Genomic DNA, 21,531 nt, shown 5'->3' on the forward strand with positions numbered 1-21,531 from the left:
AAATGTTTGGCTGCTTTGAAGGCCATGGAGAGGGACAAGTTGAGGGTAGCAAGGGCTTACAATAAGAAGGTTAAGTTGAAGAATTTTCAAGTTGGCGATCTCGTCTGGAAAGTAATTCTCCCGATTGGTTCAAGGGACAGAAAATTCGGAAAGTGGTCTCCAAGTTGGGAAGGTCCTTTTAGAATTGCAAGAATAGTTCCCGGAAACTCTTATTTGGTGGAATCCGTACAAGGAGCACTGTTACCTCGAGCTCTCAATGGTAAGTACTTGAAGAAATACCACCCAAGTGTGTGGCAAGAAGCCTAAGTGGGCAATGGCCGATATATGACTATCGCCCTTAGCACAAACATGGCCGATACCTGATTATCGTCCTGAGGAAAATAAATGGCCGATGGAGTGTTGACATCGTCCTTAGAACAAACACAATACAAGTTATTTTTCGGCACACAAGCTTTGCGAAAAACAGGGGGCATGTGTTGACATCAGATTTTGGCATGGTCACGAATCCGGGTTCGTATGCAAAAGTTAGAGGCAACACTTCACGGGCCGGCCCTGAGTGAGAAAGTATTCGGCCTTTGCCGGCTGAATGAAACCTTGCCGGGGTAAAACCTTGCCGATGTGAGGGCTTGCCGGCGTGGAAAGCTTGCCGGCGGAGAAGCTTGCCGGCGTGGAAAGCTTGCCGGTGGAGAAGCTTGCCGAGGAGGAACTCTTGCCGAGGTAGAAACCTTGCTGAGGAGGAACTCTTGCCGGGGTAGAAATCTTGTCGATCTAGGGAGGAACCCTTGCCGGTGTAAAAACCTTGCCGGGGTGAAACCTTGTCGGTGCGGAAAGCTTACCCGGGTGGAAGGCCTGCCGGGGTGGAGGTTGTGATAGTCAAGCCGATGAGAAGTTGAAGATGGGCTCAGAAGCTAATTCAGACGATCTTGGATGGAGAAATGTCCTACACGGGTTGTCTTTGCCTCGTCGAAACGATCGATTTTGATATAAAAATCATTCAAATTCGAGTTCGTATGCAAAAGTTAGAGCAATCGGAGTGCAGCCCTGTCACGAGGCAAGATGTGGCGCGCCCCACCAGACACATGTCTGACGGGTAGCGCGAGGAAATAGCCTGTGTTGCGAGACCGATCTGACCCTCAAGATGATCTCTGATCAAAAAACCTTCAACATGAAAGTTGTTCGTCTCGTCGAAACGGTCAAGATTGCTTTTGGGCTTGTTTTCATCCGAGATCGTTTACCACCGCAAAAAAGACCCGCAAGGTGCAGCCAGTTTAAACCGAACAGTTTTGGAAAGTTCGGATAAAACCAATCTGAATTTGACTAGGGTTTTGGATATGAATTGATGTAATTTTCTTGTAAGGAAAGCCTAGATAAATCCTTTGCTTGTACGGGAAGTCCAGCCGCCTCTTATATATGTTGGGGTGACGGCCGATTGAAACAACACACAATCGAACAAATCAATATACTACTTTTTCATCTACGTTTTATCTCCACCGTTTTTCTCTCTTGTTCTTCGCTATTCTTCGTGTTTGAGAGTTGCGAATTCCGAGGCTCTAGGGGCGAGCAAATCGACCTAGGGCAGCCCATAGCCGCCGCACTCCCTGACGGGGTCCCTCCCGGGGGTGTGGGGTTTTCGGGTCTGCAAAAGCGCCCGTCGACTGTCTTGCGTATCGCGCTGTCGGTCGGGTCTCCTTCGACGTGAGCTGCGGTGCATCACCCCTGGCGTCGAGGGTACACGTGACGTGTTCGTGTGTCAACAGCCGGCCGCCATGCCACCGAAGAAGTACGTCGCCCCCCGCGCGGCGGCAACCGTGACCGCCTCCGTCGCCCAGCCGAAGCAGAGGAAGTCGAGGGCGTTGCCGACCAAGCCATCGGGCATGTCAAACGCCGAGTGGAGGGCGGAAGTTCAGCGACGGGAGGCTGTCACCGCCGACCGGCGGAACATGGCCATCGCCAAGAAGGTGTGGTACTTGGCGGAGCACGGCCTCATCCTGAACCAGTTTCCCTTGACAAGGCCGCCGACGCCGACGCACACATCGCCGCCGCCGCCAAGCCCAGGTGATGACGCCTCCACGACGCCCAGCACCACCGAAGCCGCGCCGACACCGCCCAGCGCAGAAGCAGCTCCGACACCGCCAAGCCCGCGCACGCCAACTCCGCCGACGCCTGGGGCAGAGCCCGCCGAGTGATGCGTTGCGCACACGAACTTCTGCCGCTCTATTTTTTTTTACGCCGAACTGTGGCTTGCGATCGCCCGACTTGTGGCGTCTTTTGTGAGCGGAAACGACCAAGTTCGAATTTTCGCGTCCTGGGAGCGTGACTGGGAGCTAGATCGCCCTCAGGGGCCGAATTAGCGCAGGTTCGCCCCAGACCACTCTTTTTTAGCGCACTGGGAGGCCGAACGGCTGAAGATGCTCTTATACCCTACCGCCATCGACCCTGACAGTAGAAAAAAGGTCAGTTCTTGGGTTTTTTTAAAGCAGGGTCAAAACAGGCTAAACTTTACCAAAACTATCGAAAACTAAGTTTGGGCAATGGATAGAGATGCACGGCGAGGAGTGAGCGGTGCACAGTGTACTAGCAGCTGTTTCGGGCAGAGCAACGCGCAGCAGCAGCATCATCATCATCTAGCCCCCGGACCATTCACCACAAGTTCAACACCAACACCAACATCTAGAAATGAAAAAGTCGGGCACCAAGAAGTGCGAGCATTTGAGCCCGGTCCCGTGCAAGCGTGCGTGCGTGGGCGTGGCAGCCCACCGCCCAGTGGGGGCGTCGCAAGGAAACAAACAGGGAGGAAGCCCCAACGGACCAACCACCACGCACCGGACGGAGTAGTAAAAAGAAAAAGAGGTCCGGTCAAACGCAGCAGGGGGTCCCCCGCGACTGCAGTTGGAACAGCGCCCCACGGAGCCACCCGGAAAGGGACAGCTGTGCCATGCCAACGCCATGGCCCCCAATGGGCTTCCCTTCCCAGCCGTCTATCTATCTACTCCAGCGCCGGCGCCACCTACGTCGCGCGCCGCAGAGGTAGCTGCAGTGCAGTTCGCGGCGACCGAGGCGCACGAATCGCCAAAACAGGGTGGGGATTCTGCAGCGGCGCCGCGGAGGGAGGGCGGGCGCGACGCATGCATGCTCTGGCGCTGCACACACGGCGCGGCGCCATTGGGCGCAGCGGACGAGAAGCCGCTCCGGCCGGGCCGCACTGTGCCGCTCCAGTGCCCGCTCTAGCGCACTCTGCACGGCCAGGCCAGCCAGAGCGAGAGCGAGAGCGAGCCCCACGCTCAGCTACAGGCTACAGCGTAGTACTACTGGCATGGCACAGTGGCGCTGGTATAGTACTACGGGTAGCTTTGCTATTGTGGATGGATGGGTGGGTGTGTGGGTGGGGTGGCAAAGATGGGTAGCTGGCTTATTAGCTATCGCTAGCGCCACAAGGCCGGGGCACCCACAAAGGCTTTCACTTCACTGTGCGGGATTGAATAGGAAGCGAGGAGAAAAAGGTGATGCCTGCTGCGGTTTACGGCCCATCAATCACAGCTTGCTCCCCTCCCAGAATGGAGGATGGCAACGAACAATCACTGACCCACCGCCTAGCCTACTCACCTCACCTCACCTAGTCGCCCACCCGTCGCGTCCGGGGAGGGCCCGCCTGTCAATCGCCGCTCGCCCTCGGCCAGAAGGCCCAACGGTTAACGCAACAATGGCGGACTGCTGCAAAACAACAGAGTGCTTCCCCGCTCTTGTGCAAGGGCGCACCGTGCGACCCATGCATGAATTTGCCATCACAAATTTCAAAGTTTTTTCAACCGTTTGGGAAACTTGAACATTGGATACATGAGAATCTAATGAACAGCCATGATCCGCGTGATCCCGATCATGGCGAGGCGGCGAGAGACCAGCCAGTAGTGTCACCACACATGGCCTGGCAATGTCATCTCTCTCCGATTATAGTTTCACAACAAGCGTTACCGACGACGAGGAGCGAACACCTCGACCGCGCGCACCCACCGCCGTCTGGTCACAACGGCCAGCTTCAGTTGTCCGGCGGGCGGGGGAAGTAGAACCGGTGGTGGTCCGGGTACGGCGGCGGCGGGGCGAGGTTCGCGCCGGCGGCGGCGGTAGAGAATCCTGATGATGCTGCAGCGTAAAGCAACGGCGAGTGGGAGGAGCCCGGCGGCATGGCTTGCGCTTGCCACCCCCAGCCGGGGAAGGACGACGGCTGCTCAGGGGGCCTTGCCTCCATGGGCCTCTCCTGCACCTGCACCTGCACCAGCACCAGCAGTGAGATAGAGCGTCAAGTCATGGCCGTGCATGCACCAAAGCTTTGCTTTCATGTGAATGCACAGTGGCTACCAAGAATAAAGCTGCGCCATGTGATCAGGGTACTACAACTAAGCAAGCTGCTGCTGCATCTAAAGCTGTGTCATGGGGGACGGATGGAACTGCAAGAACCGGAGGGCGCACTGCAGTTTTTTTCGAAAGGTGGTGCGAGCTCACAGGGCAAACAGTAGTGCCCACATCTAGTAAGTACTCTGGTACTACCACACAGCATGCTCTGTCTGTCCATGAGACGAGATGCTCAGTCAACAGACACATCACTACACCCAAAATTCTTGCACCTGTAGATGTTTTAGGAGAGCAGGCGTGATTAGTTTTAGGAAAGAAGCATGGAAACCTTAATTTCAGGAACGAACTTGTCGAAAACTGAAAATGTTATTAGCAGTTTCTTCAGAAACATTATTCAGTGGTAGCAACAGTTTCAGTAAGCTGGTGGAGCAGCGCACCAAGCAGAGGAGGAGGAGGGGGGGGGGGGGGGGGGGGGGGGTCGTTCTCGTAGTGATGATGATACCTGTACGTTCGGGTAGAAGCCATGACAAGCAGATGGGTACAAACGCTGGTGCTGCTGAGGTGCTACTGCCGTGCCATGTTGATGCACAGGCCACTGGGACGAAGATGAGCTCATTGGCTACAGCGATATCAAAAGGCACAAATATCGTAAGTTTAGGACAGAGTATATGCCATACGACCTGGATCAATAATATCTCATCCACCGACACAACTGGGCCAACAGCAAATTTTCTATTCGAGCAAATCTAACCACTGAATTAGCTAGTGCTAAACATAATTTTGTTTCTTTACCTGAGAAGAGACCATTGTGGTTGACGATTCAGGGGAATCAAAAGTTAACTGAAGGCCGGCGATGATGTTGTCCCTCTTGGGATCGTGCGCGGTGGGTTGCGACATCCGCAGATCCAAGTCAAGAGCATCAGCATCAACAATTGCTAAGAAAACAACAACGATATCGATGAGATAAGACTTGGGTGTGATTGGAGAAATTCGACAGGTGAGACTGATTGTAGTAGTACCCTCATTTTCGGCGTCGGGTGGAGCATCCCCATTGTAGGAGCTGCTCTCAAAGTTAGTCACAGCTTCCCTCCCATTGAAGCGAATCGCCGCCCTGTCGTACGCCCTACCAAATCCAACATGACACTAGAGTGAGTGAGCAAAGATTAAGGAAGTTTTGTGAGCCCAAATGTTAATGATCAGCGCAAATCAAAGTACCTTGCAGCTTCAACTTCGCTGTCAAAGAGGCCCAGATATATGTACCTGCGCGTGTGATGATAATGTGGGTATCAGGTATATGAGATGAGACCACAGCTCAACGGAGATAGGGGGGTGAAGGTGTAGGGTGACAATTCTGGGTCTGGACCATAATGTGCACGGATTGGATTAGACTAATTTTGTCTGGGCGACTCGATCATATACTTATGTGGAGCCTAACAGTTGCTCCAAATAGATGTCTGCAATCGAGTGTCGTGTCGGGGGAAGTGGACGTCTCACCAGCACCAACACAGGACGCGCCAACAACTAACAACATGGATTAACTTGATGACCCTACCCTAAACCAGCTAAGATTATGTTTCAAAAGGGATAATCTAAGATGATTACCTGCGACAGGCTAATTAAACGTCCACAGCATGAACAGCTGCCCTGTCACATCTACTACTAATTAGTGTCAAGTTCATGAGCAGTCTGTGAAATTTCATTTCAACTGAATCTTGTCAATGGCATTTGATAAAAGAAACTACTACTATGATAATGTGGGCGAAGTGAATTAATTTTAGTGCGTGAGCTGTGTGTGTGCCTGCTTACTTCTTGCCGAGCAGCTGGCCCATCCTTGCCTCCCAGCGGCCGCACTTGTGGAGCGTGACGCCGCGGTACTTGGAGCTCCCCCTGGCGAACCCCGTGCTCTGGCGGCGGAGGATGTGCACGAACTCCTCCTTGGTCCAGTTCCTCATCTGGCAAAAACACCACCACCACCCACCAGATATCAACCATCGGACAAACCACCGATACATATGTATCCGGCGCACTACTTGGTAGTACAGCAATCAACTAGGCTTGGATAAGATTACCTGCTTCAAATCCTCCTCGTAGTCGCTCAGATTGAAGTTGATGTCGGCCTCCAGCCCCCGGAACTTGATCGCCGCGCGATCGTAGGCCCTGCGCCACGCCACACCGTCTCATCTCAGTATACAGTTCGTGGACAAATCGGGGCAAAAGGAATTCAAACGAGGCCTGGTTAATTAATTAGTTCACCTTGCGGCCGCGTGCGCAGTGTCGAAACCACCTGAAGAAATTATCCAGTGTTAATTACGAGCCCATACAGCTAAGATAATCGAAATTAGACACCGGGGAGATCGGAGCTCGAGCTGGGATTTGTTTGAGCTCACCCAAGTAGACCTGCTTCCCGCAATCCCTGGTGGAATCAGACGGACAAAGGCCAGCGATTGATTAGTGATTTGGGTAATAACTATAGTCATGGAGGAGGAGTAGGGAGACGAGAGGAGGGCTGACCAGATGTGCGACTCCCACCGGCCGGTCCTGCGGTAGAAGGTGACGCCCCTGTACTGCGAGCTGCGCGACCTCGGGCCCCGCCGCGTCTTCTTCGCGGGCGCCATCCGCTGCGCCACGACGAGCTCCTCGGCGCGCCGCGGCTGCCACACGGGCGCCATCGGCGCAGGCGCCGGGGCCTGCTGCCCCATCGTCACCCCAGGCGCGCCCGCGTGCCCGGGCGGCGACGCGGGGAAGAGCTGCCTCGTGACGAACCCGGGCCCGACCGGCGCCGGCTCGCCGGAGCAGTCGTCATCATCAGGGCTTCCGAGCAGGCCGAACCGGAAGCCGCCGCCACCGGCGTCCGCGGAGTTGAGCACGGAGGAGCTGGACGTGCCCGAGTCCGCCGGCGACTCCACATTGAGATCCAGCACCATCTCCGATCCGAGGCCCGCCGGGACCGAATAAAACGCACTCCTCGCCCGCCCGCCGCCGCTCGGCTCCGAGCGACCGACCTGGACCGATGAGTGGGGTCGCGTCTATGGCATGGGAGCGCGGTGGCCGCGGGCTGCGAGGGCGGGGCGGGGGGAGTAGAAGTAGTGGTGGGGGGAGGGGGGGGAGGCGGCCGTGGTGGTGGTGGCCATGGGGCGGGGGATGAGGACTGGAGGACGACGAGGAGAGGGGGCCAGGCCAGTGGGAGAAAGAGAAAGAGAGAAAGCGAGATGGGACGTCGGGGAGGCCAAGGGCATCAGAGGTAAACTATTTTTGTGCAGCGGAGCCTCGCTAATCGCTACGGCCACACACCCCGTGGACCGGGACGCCACGTGTCGTGCCCTCACGCGGATCAGCCGAGGGTTTTTTCGCCCAGCCGCTTCAACATTTTGCTCCACAAGCTAAATGCCTCCTCTCAAAAAGAAGAAGAAAAAAAACCTTTTTAGGCTGCTAGTTTGGTATAAATCATGTGTTCTTCCTATTTATGAAATGATTGCAACTCATTTCTATGCCGACAACAAATTTGTATTATATGCTAGAGTTGAATATATAAAATGTTCACCTACTGAGTAATTTAATTGTTGCGAAGAGGAGTATTATAGTCCAATCATTTTATATACAACCAAGTAGCATCTTGTTTGAATCAGGAATGCGACTAGAAAGGTCTTACACCGGAGACGTTGGACGTTCCCAAAGTTAAATATAAACAAATATCAACTTGCTAAGTAATTTAGTCCCGGAGGGACAGAGTATTATAGTATTACCGTTTTTTATATGCAACAACCAAGTAGCACCTTGTGCGAATCAGGCCTGCAGCTAGAAAGGTCTTACACCGAAGACTCTAGGCCTTCCTAAAGATACAAGTATATAAATCACACGGAGCGTACATCATAAAATATGTTTGTAGTGCAACGAAGAGTAAAGTATGGATGTCGACGCACCTTTGTGACAGATGTCATGACACTATTTTGTTATTACATCGCTCATCGACACATCGATCTAGCCAAATGCTAAGCAACAAAATGTTTTAAAACCCTCTCCAGTACATCGTATGGAGGGGCACCCACAAATGTCCAAATTATTTAATCCAGCTCCATCTAGGACAAATGGTACAACATATTCATGAGATTTGATTTGACCGACATGAACAAACCAAGATTCAAAAGCCATTCGCTTAATTAACTCTAGCGAAAGAGGAAAAACCAGTGGCATGGACAAAGAACCACCCACATGATCCATGGTATGATAGTGTCCACCATTGCGTGTGCACCAGACGATTAGCTTTTGGTTGGAATTGTTAACGGCCGGCACCATCAACTCATGTTGGTTATCTTAGGCACCTAGCGAGAGTAAGATAAGCCCCGGCCGTACGCCCTGTGCTGCTAGGTTAGATGAGATCCCTCCTCGCAGGACCGCATTACATTGCCCAAGTGCACCGCACGCCCCCCTCCCTCCCTCTAATCAAATCGAACTCTAAATTAATCCGCGCCGGTATACGTACATACGTACCGGCGGCACATGCATGCATGCCGCGCCCGATCTGGGAGGCCTCGTGTGTTGACCCGACCGCGGCCGGCCGGGCGCAAGCGCCAAGGGCCACAGGCGGAGCAGGTACGTGACGGCATGTCGCGCCGTGGCGACGAGAGCACGGGGCGAGCCGGTTGGCGAGACGGGAGCCGGCAGCTGGACCAATCTAGCCTGGCCTAGCCTAGCACGTACCGCGTCCGCCTGCCGGTGTGTACGTACTGCGTGCACCGCTCTCTTTCGTGTATGTGTATGCGTGCATGTACCGCGTCGGGGGCTTGGGGGTTGCAGGCTAGGTCCGGGTACTGTTTTGCTCGCCGGGGCCCGGGTGTAATGGGATGGGTGCAATTATTCGACGTAGACCCACGCGAGGGCGGGTACGCAGCCACAGGCGTACCTGTCCGGGCCACTGTGCCGTTCCGGTCGACCGGTCACGCCCCCGCTCGCCCCATCGGAAACGTTGTTCCTTTCCACAAATGCATCCCCCACCACCCGAGAGACGCCCACCCGCGCCAAAGTCTGCCATGTATACTCGCTCTGTCTACGTAAGCCGTACGCGCATGTATGTAGTATCCTCGTAATCTTACGCTCGTGGTCACGGGGCGGGCGGGCTCGCGTACGGTCGCGGTCACGGCACCGCGTGGGGGCTCGGCACGGCCACGGGAGGACCCGATGGAATGGACGGACGGAGGGAGGACGGCGACACCGCGACAGCGCCGTAAATGGGCTGCACCGGTGCGGTACAGTACGTTGACCGGTTGAGAGCGAGCCCGTGAGGGTGAGGCGACCCGGTGATCGGGACGTGGGGCGGGGGTACGTGCCGGCCCGAACGACCCCTCCGGCCTGTGTCTGTGTGCGCGCCTTGAGCTGAGCTGCGGGCGGGCGGGTCGGAGGGGGAGGTGGAGCGCACCGTTCTTTTTCTTCATTTTGTTTTTGTCGCGATGACTTCGCTTGTTGCGTACTGGAGCACATGGTTCTTTTTTTTTTAGAATCAAGAGCTTTATTAATCAATCAACGGATTACATTCCTTCCTTACACAAGTCATAAGAAAGGTGGGAATATAATTTATCCATAAACAACGTTTTCTAGAAGAATTACATTGCTTTGCACACAAATGCGCCAATTCATTCGCCTTCCTCGATATGAATTCCAGACGAAAATCATCAAAATTCCCGCTTAGCTCTTGTATTTCATTCAGAGTGGTAGCTATCTCCAAGCGATCAACACTTAAAGAACCCCACTGTTTCACCACTATTTGTGCATCAGTTTCAATGATTACCCTGCTGAACCCCAAATCAAAAGCTAGCCGTACACCATCTCTTACTGCAAATGCTTCCATAGCCATAGCTGACATCCCAGTTTCTGTTCTAGTAGTAGTATTGCTTTCGCTTGATTTGACGGGAAAAGGAGATGGTTTTTACTACGAAAACGGAACCTTGCTACACCCGCGCGCGCTTCATCTTGGTCAAGACTTGCTCGTGTTTAGTAGTAGTATGAGCTTTTGAAGAAAGTACTATCAAGCTTTTGAAAGAAAAATAGTGTCTTATAGTTATGTGTCGGTCATGCTATGGCGTGATAGTTGTGCAAGATTTCATGAGAAATATGATTGTTCATAGAATATGACGAGATGTAAATACCATGATTTATTTTTCATATAAAGATAACATCTTATTCAACTCAAACCATGTGTCTTGGATCATCTACAACCGGGTTTCTCAAATGCCCCTATACACCCGGGCGAATGGCCCGGTCAGTGATCAATCACAAAATCGCGACCTAGCCAGACTCCTCGAACGCCTAGACTGACTGGCACCTCGTATGTACAACCCATATTTAGGGCGAATATAGGCAGGCTCGGGCGCGTCCGCCATGTCGGATCCGGCAGACAACACCCATCACAAATTTCATCAAATCCTCACCCCCCGCCACCTTCAACCTAGCCGAACCAATCCGTTTCATCTCCTCTCTTCTCCCTCGTCTGCGTCGGCCCTCCCTAGCTGTGTCGTCACCCTAACTTTGTCGCCCTTCCAACGCTTGAGCGCCACCACAATCGCCATAAAACTCCTCCCTGTCAGTCTTGCCGCCCGAGACGCCGCTGCGTACATCCAACTCTTCTCGGACTACACCTTGCCCTTTATGTGTTCGACAAACTGTCTAGTTTTTTATTCTTTTGTAGGCAAAATGATGGATTTAGAGGGTTTATCAAATGAGGAGTATCAACACAAGGAGCTTGAATTAATTCAAAATGGGCTCTTCGATTCATTGGATTTGGACGACAAAAATATTGAGATGATGATGATCATCACCATCCAGGAGGAAATGAAGAGGAAAGTGGAGAAAATTCTGAACTTCAAGGGTTCGGTCAAAGGGAGGAGAGCTGCAAACCGGATAGGGTTGTTGGCGCACCACTTCTCTATGAGGACTACTCCCAGCCCGGATCGGCATCCCATAATAGATTTTTTTCGTCCACACTTCGGTATGTGCAAACCCTTGTCTTGCACATGGTGGAGGGAGTGAAGGCACATGATCCCTACTTCATATTTTTTAATAGTTTTTCAACAAATCCCGAAAGTGTAACCCTAATTCAGAAATTGTAGGTCTATGCCCCCGTCATTCACGTGATGACAGTCAGCCCTGGCTCGCCTTCATAGCATTCACGTAATTCAGGCTCAAGAATGATTGTTGTGGAAAACTCTCGTTCTTTCCTTTGCAGAAATGCTCGACTGCACCGAGCATGCATTAGGTACCGCCGCCGATGCTGTCGGTGAGGTGGTCCAGATGGGGGAAGAGCACAAGCCTTGATGCCACTGCGAGATTTTCTCGCGTCATGGTGAAGGTGTTTGGGGTGGGGTATTTGAGAGAACCAATTGTGCAAGATATATAAAGGTTTATGACTATTGAAGCGGCAAGAGGTTTTCAAGATATTTTCAGTTCAGTTGATTGCATGCATTGGCAATGAAAGAACTGCCTCAAAGATTTGTCCGGGATGTACCTAGGTCACGTCAAAGAGGCTACCATCATACTAGAGGCAGTGACATCAAGAGACTTGTGGATTTCACATTCTTTCCTTGGCACGTTTAGTTCTCATGACGACATCAATGTCAAGAGACTTTCTGATGGGCAAGCGTTGTCGTGCAACTACACCGTCAACATGCACAACTACAACATGGGATACTCCTTTGTCGATGATATCAATCGTTGGTGGGTGCGTTTGTGAAGACCATATCCGATCCCCATGACAACAAACAAAGCCTACTTTCAACAATGCAAGAAGCAACTAGGAAGGATGTGGAGTGGATTTTTTGAGTGCTCCAAGCTCGTTGGTGTATTGTCCGTTGAACTGCAATGATGTGGCAATCAGAGACTTTCTGGCATCTGATGACATGTTGTGTCATTTTGCACAATATAATTAGAGAGGACAAGTGTGAAAGGGCAGTCCGAACCCATGATTTCGAGAAGTCTGGAGTGCAAGTTCTCATATCCTGATTTTTTTGGAGATGCATTAGAATCTTCGAGGTCAATAGTTGCATGTGCAACTACTAAATGATCTTGTTGACCATATGTGGACCCACAGTGGAAAGTGTTTAATGTTTGAATTGTGCACTTCAAATAAATTTATGTTCCAACAATATTTTTGCTACGAACAAATGTTATTTATATGTGATATTCATTTGTACGATCGACGTGCATATATTTGAGGTTTTGATACGAATAATGTGATTGTTCGGCAGGACTTTTGAGGGGCCGTTCCACGCTGCCAGAGGTCACGCCCGGGTGCGTCTGCGACATTTAGGAGGTCGGATTTGCCAAGTCCAGATGTAGATGCTCTTACAAGTATATACCAAAAGTAAAAGCGAGACAGGAAAAACAGAAACGAAATGATCTCACAATTCTCATGTTGGGCATTCACATGTCACAATGTTAACATAAGAAGCATCACCCTTGGAGCCAAAGCATGATGAGTTCAAACTAGATAAGACTTGGATACGGCAAGTACACAAATATATTATTGACGACACACTTGAACGATACGCAAAATATGAAATTTCGGAGAGGGGCTGGATTTTAGACATAATGAAGAGGAAGTTCATGTTTTCAGGCCGCCTTGATCCTCCCTACCCTCACTCGCCATCCATGCACGACACAGAAGACTTAATTTGCTATCAGCTCAAAAAAAAATAATATTTACCCCCATCCCAGAGCTTATGCGTTTTCATGTTTTCTCCGCAAAATAACCCAACCATTAAGCCATCATGCAATCATATTTACAGGAAGACAAGGATCATTGATCTTGTTGTTAACAAATACAACACTATTTTTCAATCTCCGGTTCGTTCACTCACAACACAGCTGGAACACCGATCATCATTAGATGTTTTTCGGTGCTCCCATAGGAAAATGAGCCACACATCAAGCATATCATGTATATTATCAGGCACATCCATTAAATTTAAAGCACATTTCAGTATATTCCATAGCATTCTAGAAAAATAGAACATTGAAGAAACAAGGGATTGACTGATTCATCTCTACCACAAAAAGGACAAGCTTTATTTTATATTCAGCCTCTTTTATATCAATTTTTTCTTATTCATAACACTATTTCGAAGAACCATCCACATAAAGAGCTTAATTCTTGAAGGCATTTGCCCCTTCCATAAAATCTATGAGGGGATTTAACCCCCTCCCCTCTCTAGCAACTTTGTATAATCATAGCAAATGCTATAAAGTCTGGGATAGTTGGATTACAAAGGTTTATCTCTAATCTGTCAATCCTCCAAGAACCTCACATTTTTAGCATTCCCCACACTAAACCTGCAGACAGAGAAAAAGTGATCTCTGTGTTTAAGCAAGCAACACACAAAACTGGGAATTACCCTGTTTAGGTTTGTACCAGCTATACATTGATTTTTATGTACTTATTTTCAGTATAACTTTTTTCACCACAATTTGCAGAACAGAGCATGGTTCATTAGCACAAGGTTCTGAATACGTGGTCCACCGAGATCTTTTGACATACAAACATCTGACAATTTGACTAAATGTTATTACTTCTTATCAGCTTCTGTCTAATGGCATTCTCTTGTCAAACGTTGGCATGTCCTGTTGAAAACCAAGACTATCTTTGCTAAGCTGTGTTTATTATTTTTATCAACTAAGCCGTGTTTGACCCGTGTTATTTGTCTTTGCATGTGAGCTGGTAAACCGTTTTGCTGAAGGCGTGTGCAAGCAACGCCATAGTTGTCTGATTTTCCCCACAGTTTCCATGTACAACATGATATTGTAGTTCATTGACCTGTACTATGCCAAAACAAATATTCAGAAATACAACATGGTATCGTAGCAAGCTTCTTCAACCCATTGTTCCCTTGTTTTTTCAAAAGTTAGTCAGAGAAGAATGTACAACAGGCCTGCTTGTTTCAGTTTCGGTGCTTGCGGGTTTGTTGAGTTGAAAAGATCTTGGTGGCAGTAAAGGTAGTCCACTAAGCATATCTGTTACACAAAGACTTCTTGCCTATTTTTGTTTACTGAAAATGAACTGGTCTCTGTGAAACGCCTTGTTCCAAAAGTCCAATAAGAACACAAAACGTAGGACATCAGTAAATCAAAATTAAGGAAGCAGAAAAAGCAAAAATAGTTCCGTCGCCGGGACTTGAACCCGGGTCTCTCGGGTGAGAGCCGAGTATCCTAACCACCTAGACTACGACGGAGATGTGTTCCAAACTTTAAACAGCGTCTCTAATCAAACAAAGTTCTGACGGACTAAAGCACATTTAGTGAACATGTGCCATTTCCCGTTATTTTAACTAACCGATTAACGTGATGTAGAAAAAAGAAGACCGATTAATAACATGATCAAAGGAACAAGATGTAAAGTTGGACACCTTAGTCTTGGTGTCCCTGAACACTGCACCAATGGGAGATCGGTCCTTAGCTTTTGAGAGTTGAGGTTTATATAGGATTAAAATAGAAGAATTAAGCAAGCACAGCCTCACCAATGTCTTTCGTCAGAGGCAACCGCTGAGAGCACAACAAGTAGTCTCGACAACATGGACACCGCGTCACGTTGGACGGGGAAACATCAAGGTGTAGGGCATGTGGTTCTAGGGCCTTGCCATGTCATATTTTGCCACGTAATTTTTTGTTAAATTTGTCCAAGGTTAATTCAATAAAATGGAACCTACAAGTTAGGCCTTGGCAAAAAATACACCTCTTGGTCAAACCTGTCTAACCTTAAATGTGACAAACTAAGAGTAACTCCAACGAATCCCATATCCGTAAAATAACTATCATTTCAAGCAAGTTTGAGCCAACAAATATCTCCAATAGATCCAGTAAACGTGGAATAAAAATATAGAATCCTATAAAATTGACCCAAGTTCCCTTTGGTTTAGGAGAAGTTTTGATTCCTGTGAACTTTTGGCGGCAAGGTAACCATCTGAAACTTCCCGCCGCATCACCACCCTGCCAGAACTCCGCCGCCACTCCTGCCGCTAGCTTGTGGCGCCACCAGCACCCATGTTGTCGTCGGCCGCCACGCCAGGGCGCCGCCCCGTGTCACCACACTGCCTCTCGCCGACGGCCACCACATTGCCTCACGCCGCCGTCGCTGGAGGCCGCCACACATGTCACTGGCTGGCAGGCCCTATGTCATTATCTAGTTTCCCTAATGAAAAAATAAACACAAATTTTGAGGGAGAAGTTTACGAGATCCAACAAACTAACTTTGATGAACTGTTGGAGTTCCTCTAAGGCAACTTAGTCATAAGCCAAATAACCTCGTAGTTTTCGGACGTCAAAGATGTGGACTGATCACCCATCTGGCGACGACCCATGCCACCCGCCATCTACCTTGACTCTGCCACCTTTGCCAAAGCCTCTACGCTCACCACCCTCTCCGCACCGCACATCAACAACCTCATCATTGGCCACCTAATTTATTATTTAATAAGTTTTAAATGTATTGTCAAAATAAATGGTTTAACAATTGGGACATTTTTTATATGAAAAATAAAAATGTTATGAAATAAATGTCCGTATATTAAAACTAATAATCATATCATATTTATTTATTTAAACCACATACAGAAAAATATTCCTATTTTTATTAAGTCCATGCATTTGAAAATAGTTGTTCATGTGTGTTAGTATATATGTTTCTTTGAAGGATTTGTAGGCTCTCTTTGGTGTTTTCTTCTCCGAGACGGTGATTTGCTAGAGAGAGATCGGTCGCCAGCGTCTTCTGATCAACATTAATGACTTTCAACCACTGCTTTTACAACCTCTTGGGTTTAGACAAGCTTACCCCGACGAGAGGCGGTCCAGAGGCGGCAATGATAGTTGCTAGTGACGTGCTGCCAATAGATGCATGAGGATGAAGAATTCGACACTCTAAGAATTTAGATGTATTTTTTCTATAAGGATGTGTATGAAAAGACATGTGAAACTTAATAGATGACCTTAGGCATTTTCTACAAAAAAATATAAAAGTGTTTACATATTTTCCGTATAAACAAAATAAAACAACGAAAAAGAACAAAACCAAAGAGAGAGAAAATAAACATAGGACAAAAAGTGTGAAAACGAATCAGAAAATGGTCCTTGTTGCCAGGCCACCCATTTGGGAGTTGGGAGAAAGGCATAGCTTTCATAATTGTCATTATCAGCGGCAAATAGGATTCCCATGGAAAATTGGATGATTCATATCTGACGTTGAACCCGTTAAAATGTCAATAATCCGCGTGGGGTGCACACATTTTGGGTTTTGGCTGGTTCTTTTTTTTGCTTGTTCTTGTATTTATTGTATTTTTTGTCAATTTCCTAAAATTTATTTTTTCACCCGTTTTTCTATCTACGTTTATAGTTTTTCCTTTTACACTTTGAACCCTTTATCCATGAGTGTACGAACATATATTCATATGTGTATTAATAATTTTTTTAAAATACATGATTGTCTAACACATGAATATAGTTTATGTGTACATAAAGGTTATTTAATTATTTCACATGTATGACCTATATGCGTACATACATGAACCTATTCTTTATTTTATTATTTTAAATTCATTTTATAAAACATGTTAATCGAAATGTTTGTTTTTACCCTCACAAAATAATGCTTCTTTCATTTTTTAATAAAAGTCGAGCATGGGGCCATGGGATGGGATGATTAATAAATGTTTATTTTTTGCCATGGCCGGGCCATACAAGGTCCTTCAGTCGTTTCCTCGACTAAAATAAAAAACAGGAGGTCTCGAAAATGGGGAAGATGTAACACAAAAAATGTTGTGGATTGTTTGAGTTGGGCTGAAACCAGGGCTCGTCTGGGCTTTTTCGCTTAGCCCACACAACACTGTCGCGCAGCAGGCACACAGACGCGAACGCGGCGGCGGCGACCAGGTATCTCTCTCCACTTCGAAGCTAGACTATTATCATGAGGGAGCTGATGGATTATACTTCATGGTTGATGGTTGGTCTTAGTTCTCTTGATTTGTCTACTCCCCCCGCATAAGCTGTTAGGTCTCGACCCAGCGACATCGATTGGTAGTTTCTCCCCAGTGATCCCATGTCCGGGGGTTGTTGCCTGTTGAGTAGTGTTTATTTGACCATAGTAGGCTAATGGAGTCTCAACATATTTGGAGATATTTCCTGGAGACCTAGACCTAACCCTAGCGGCGATGAACACAGTATGTTCTGCCATATTATTACTGACCGCGCAGCCTCATGAATCGTCGGTCATGTGTTCTAGGCATGCCGTGGCATATGTTCGTGGTCCCGACAGAATAATGATAATAATCTTTTAATATTTCAATTTTGGGTCAGGATCATGTTGGTGTTGGTTACAAACTACTCCCTCCGTTTCTAAATATAAGTCCTTTTAGACATTTCAAATGAACTACAACATACGAATGTATGTAAACATATTTTAGAGTGTAGATTCACTCATTTTGCTTCGTATGTAGTCATTTGTTGGACTCTAGAAAGACTTATATTTGAGAACGGAGGGAGTATTTTCTAGTAAAAGAATATCTTACTATGTAATGTAATGCCGGCTCAATCAATTTGATATTTTCGGTCAGAATTATCCCTAATGCTGCTGAACTATGTGGGATTTGTTTTTCCTGTGTAGCTTCATGAATCGCCCATCACATTCGCACCTCTTAGGCTTTGTCGTGGTTCTACCAAAATAATCATAGCTTTGTCGAATATCTTCAAGTCTGCCTTACTATTATGCTGGATGATGGTTTAAATTAGAACTTGCAGTCTCTCAGTGGGGGTTGCTCTGAATGCATTGTTCTATATTTCTATCAGATCCTTTTATCAAGTCATCCTAAGAAAGTCTATGATTAAATTTCCTTGGGGCAATTGTTTAATTCATGGGATGAACGCACATGGTGCCTTGCTTCTCTTTTCAGGGAAAAGACCAATGGAGGATGACTATGCAACACCGTATCTTCCTATGGACATCATGTACAAGATCCCTGCACACATATCTGATCCAGCCTCCCTTGCCCGCCTCGCTTCGTCCTGCAAGTTCTGGCGCGATTTCATCAAGGACCCGACTTTTCTTGATCGCCTTAGGAGGCGGCACCGCGACCATGGCTTCACCCCATCTCTCCTTCTCGGCTTCTTCTACCAGGACAATGACAGGACTTCCCCAGACCTCTTGAAGTATCAAATCGACAAAAGCCGCTGTTTGGCACCGAGCTTCGTGCGGATATCTGAATTGTCACAATTTGTTGGCAGCAAATCTGCTCGCAATGCTATCAAGCCACTATCCCTTGAGACCTTCATCCCAGGTCTTGGTGCAAGCCTCAACTTCTATAAGCCCATTGCATCACAGGACAACTTCCTGGTCCTCCGCCGCCTGTCGAAAGACGCCAATGGTCACATGAATGATGAGTTATGTGTCTGCAATCCTCTCATTGGTGAAATCTTTGAGATTCCTAGCCACTTATATGTACCTCCTGACCATTATGTCTTGTTTGTCACCAAAGATGCCGACATTGATGGACGCATATCCCACTCCTTTCAACTGACTGGCATTTTGTGGATGAAAAAGGCAAAGCGTTTCATCAGTGTGTGCTGCAGCTCGAAGACTGGAAGATGGACGATGTCTTATGAATTTCCTGAGCTAATGCCTGGCCATTACTTGGTGTCATCCTCAGCCGCTGTTTCTGGCAGTGTCATCCATTGGCTCTGTGGTACTTTGGAACAAATGTCGCTCACCCACGTTGCCACACTGCATATTGAAAATATGGGGCTGTCATACCTGGAGCTCCCACCCGAAGCAAATCACATCAAGATACCAGTGCTCGCGAATTCAGCAGATGGGGGGATTCTATTGCTCTTCGTGCAAGGCCTTCAGATGTCACTCTGGAAACACAACAGTGTTCTTGGCAGTGGCAGCAGCAGCTGGGTGCTTTCTGAAAGGATTGACTTGAGAAGTTCCTTGCCTCAGCAGGTGGCCGGGATCAGGGCAAAGGTCAGGTTGGAGATGTTCCGAGGCAAGAGTGGGGCGGTGGTGCTCAGGGTTGTTGGAGAAGGCCTCTTTTTGTTCAGCCTCGGCGATAGGTCGATGAGGAAGATTGACAGTGCATGTGTGACCAAGAAGTACTTCCTCTGCCCATATGAAATTGATTGGTTGTCCTGCCTCGCGATCACAAACCTCGTCGTTGATGGCTCGTTGTTGCTGGATGTAGAAAGTAAAAAGGCTCAAGAGAGATGGAGGACATTAATGGCAATGGATTTGGGGACGAACGGAGCAACTTAATGGCTAGGAACAGCGTCAGTCCGGTTTGTTTGTGGCACAACAACCATGAATTCTACATATTGTTGGATGTGTTTTCTTTTCTATGATCATCAGCGGTGACTATCACTTTGTTACTTCAGTCTAATGGCATTCCCAGTCAAACCTTTGGCATGTCCTGTTGAAATCCAAGGTTATCTTTCCTAAGCTGTTTTTTAAGGGAAGCTGTGTTTATCTATTTTTATCAGCTATAAGTTTTGTTTGACCCATGCGTTTGTCTTTGCATCCGAGCTGGTTGGCCTTTTTTGCTCATGAAGGGATGTGCAAGTGACGCCAGGGTAGCATGGTTGTCAGTTTTGCCCCCCACAGTTTTCTATGTACAATAGGACATTGCAATTCATTTACCTGTACCATGCCAAAACAAATACTTCCTCCGTTCCTAAATACTTGTCTTTTTAAGCATTTCAACAAGTGACTACATACGGAACAAAATGAGTGAATCTACACTCTAAAATATGTCTACATACATCCGTATGTAGTAGTCATTTGAAATGTCTAGAAAGACAAATATTTAGGAACGGAGGGAGTATTCAGGATTTCAACATGGTATCATAAGAAGCTTCTTCAGCCCATTGTTTTTCTTCAAAAGTTTCAGGGTTAGTGTTGGGTAAGTCAGAGAAGCATTTTCAGTCAACAGGCCAGCTTGTTTCACATCAACTGAATGTCCCCTAGACTGTCTGATCTACTGCGTGCTTGCAGGTTTAGTTCAAAGGATCTGTCGGCAGGAAGGTTAGGAAGCATTTTCAGTCAACAGGCCAGCTTGTTTCACATCAACTGAATGTCCCCTAGACTGTCTGATCTACTGCGTGCTTGCAGGTTTAGTTCAAAGGATCTGTCGGCAGGAAGGTTAGGGTAGTCCACAAATCATGATCGGAACAACTACATCATCATCATCATCATCAAAAGTTAAATTACAGAAGAATAAAAAACGTTCCGTCGCCGGGACTTGAACCCGGGTCTCTCGGGTGAGAGCCGAGTATCCTAACCACCTAGACTACGACGGATTTGTGAATTTTTGATGCAGATGCCGATAATTGATTAAATTCAGTTCTGACGTACTAAAGTACATTCAGTGTTCACTTGAGATAGCTTACCAGGTTGGCCACTTGGTGCCGTTGTCGGTTGCTTAATCACTCAAAACCCCACAAAAGTGTAGTACTCCCTCCTAAGTCCTAATATTCATCTTAAGCAAGTTGAGACCATTTCCCCGTTCATCATCCTTTGTTTTAGGTAAATATCAAAATGTTAAAAATATGATGCCTGTTTTTTAGCGTTTGCCAGCGGGCATCCAGATTTGCCACATGAAAACATATAAATTTGTCATGTTATTGTGTAAGATTTGCCATGTTCTAAAGTGATAATAGTCATATAGTGTAAAAAGTTGTCAGAAAAAATACCATGTTGCGGCGAGTAATTGCCATGTGCTCGATTGGGATCCAACGTATCTAAGGGCGTCAGAATTTTAAAGCTAAAAATCTGAAGTCAGATGTATATTGGAATTCTTGTTTTAAGAGTAGTACTGGTATTCAACATGTATCCTTCGTTAAAAAAATAGAAGTTCTGTTGTCAAGAAAGAACTTAGAATTTCTTATACCCTTCTCGTGAAAGAAAAAATTCTTATATCTGCAAGTTACACCGTGATGCCACCATTTATACCATTCTTTTAACAAGACTCCTCTGTAAGTTGCACCGCAACTCAAGTGGGACTGTGGTAGCGACCGACGGTGCTTGCAAGAACCTTCTGATTTTGCACCAAAAGAACCAAACCCAACCCAACCCAACTGGAAAGGCCAAACCCTTCCCATTTTCTCTCCACCGTATGCAAAGTATGATGTCGGTGGATCTACACTCCTATATCGTTGGCGGCCACG

At 47.8% G+C, this 21,531-nt stretch overlaps 1 protein-coding gene, 2 non-coding genes and 1 pseudogene across 4 annotated transcripts; 1 reads left to right on the forward strand and 3 right to left on the reverse strand.

Moving 5' to 3' along the window:
• Positions 1-3,771: 3,771 nt before the first annotated feature.
• Positions 3,772-7,458, reverse strand: LOC125511141 (APETALA2-like protein 3). 2 transcript variants are annotated; one of them, XM_048676435.2, is made up of 10 exons: positions 6,859-7,457; positions 6,735-6,760; positions 6,601-6,631; positions 6,417-6,504; positions 6,154-6,299; positions 5,563-5,607; positions 5,367-5,470; positions 5,140-5,282; positions 4,850-4,966; positions 3,772-4,264 (listed from the first exon to the last, which is right to left on the reverse strand). In XM_048676435.2, exons 1-10 carry the CDS (start codon positions 7,269-7,271, stop codon positions 4,034-4,036), a joined length of 1,344 nt encoding a protein of 447 aa, XP_048532392.1. In that variant the 5' UTR covers positions 7,272-7,457; the 3' UTR covers positions 3,772-4,033. The 2 variants fall into 2 exon arrangements, with proteins under 2 accessions (XP_048532392.1, XP_087378219.1); XM_087522093.1 differs by lacking the exon at positions 3,772-4,264 and adding an exon at positions 4,354-4,619 and having other exon boundaries at positions 6,859-7,458.
• A 7,030-nt stretch (positions 7,459-14,488) lies between these two features.
• On the reverse strand, positions 14,489-14,561 carry TRNAE-CUC (transfer RNA glutamic acid (anticodon CUC)). The gene has a single exon. It is a non-coding gene; the product is annotated as a tRNA-Glu (tRNA).
• Positions 14,562-18,277: 3,716 nt separating this feature from the next.
• On the forward strand, positions 18,278-19,589 carry LOC147973505 (uncharacterized; annotated as a pseudogene).
• Positions 19,590-20,591: 1,002 nt separating this feature from the next.
• TRNAE-CUC (transfer RNA glutamic acid (anticodon CUC)) lies at positions 20,592-20,664 on the reverse strand. The gene has a single exon. It is a non-coding gene; the product is annotated as a tRNA-Glu (tRNA).
• Positions 20,665-21,531: the final 867 nt, after the last annotated feature.

Source organism: Triticum urartu, chromosome 5A, assembly GCF_056163025.1.
Source record: "Triticum urartu cultivar PI428250 chromosome 5A, HENAU_Tu73, whole genome shotgun sequence".
NCBI classification, from domain to species: Eukaryota; Viridiplantae; Streptophyta; class Magnoliopsida; order Poales; family Poaceae; genus Triticum; species Triticum urartu.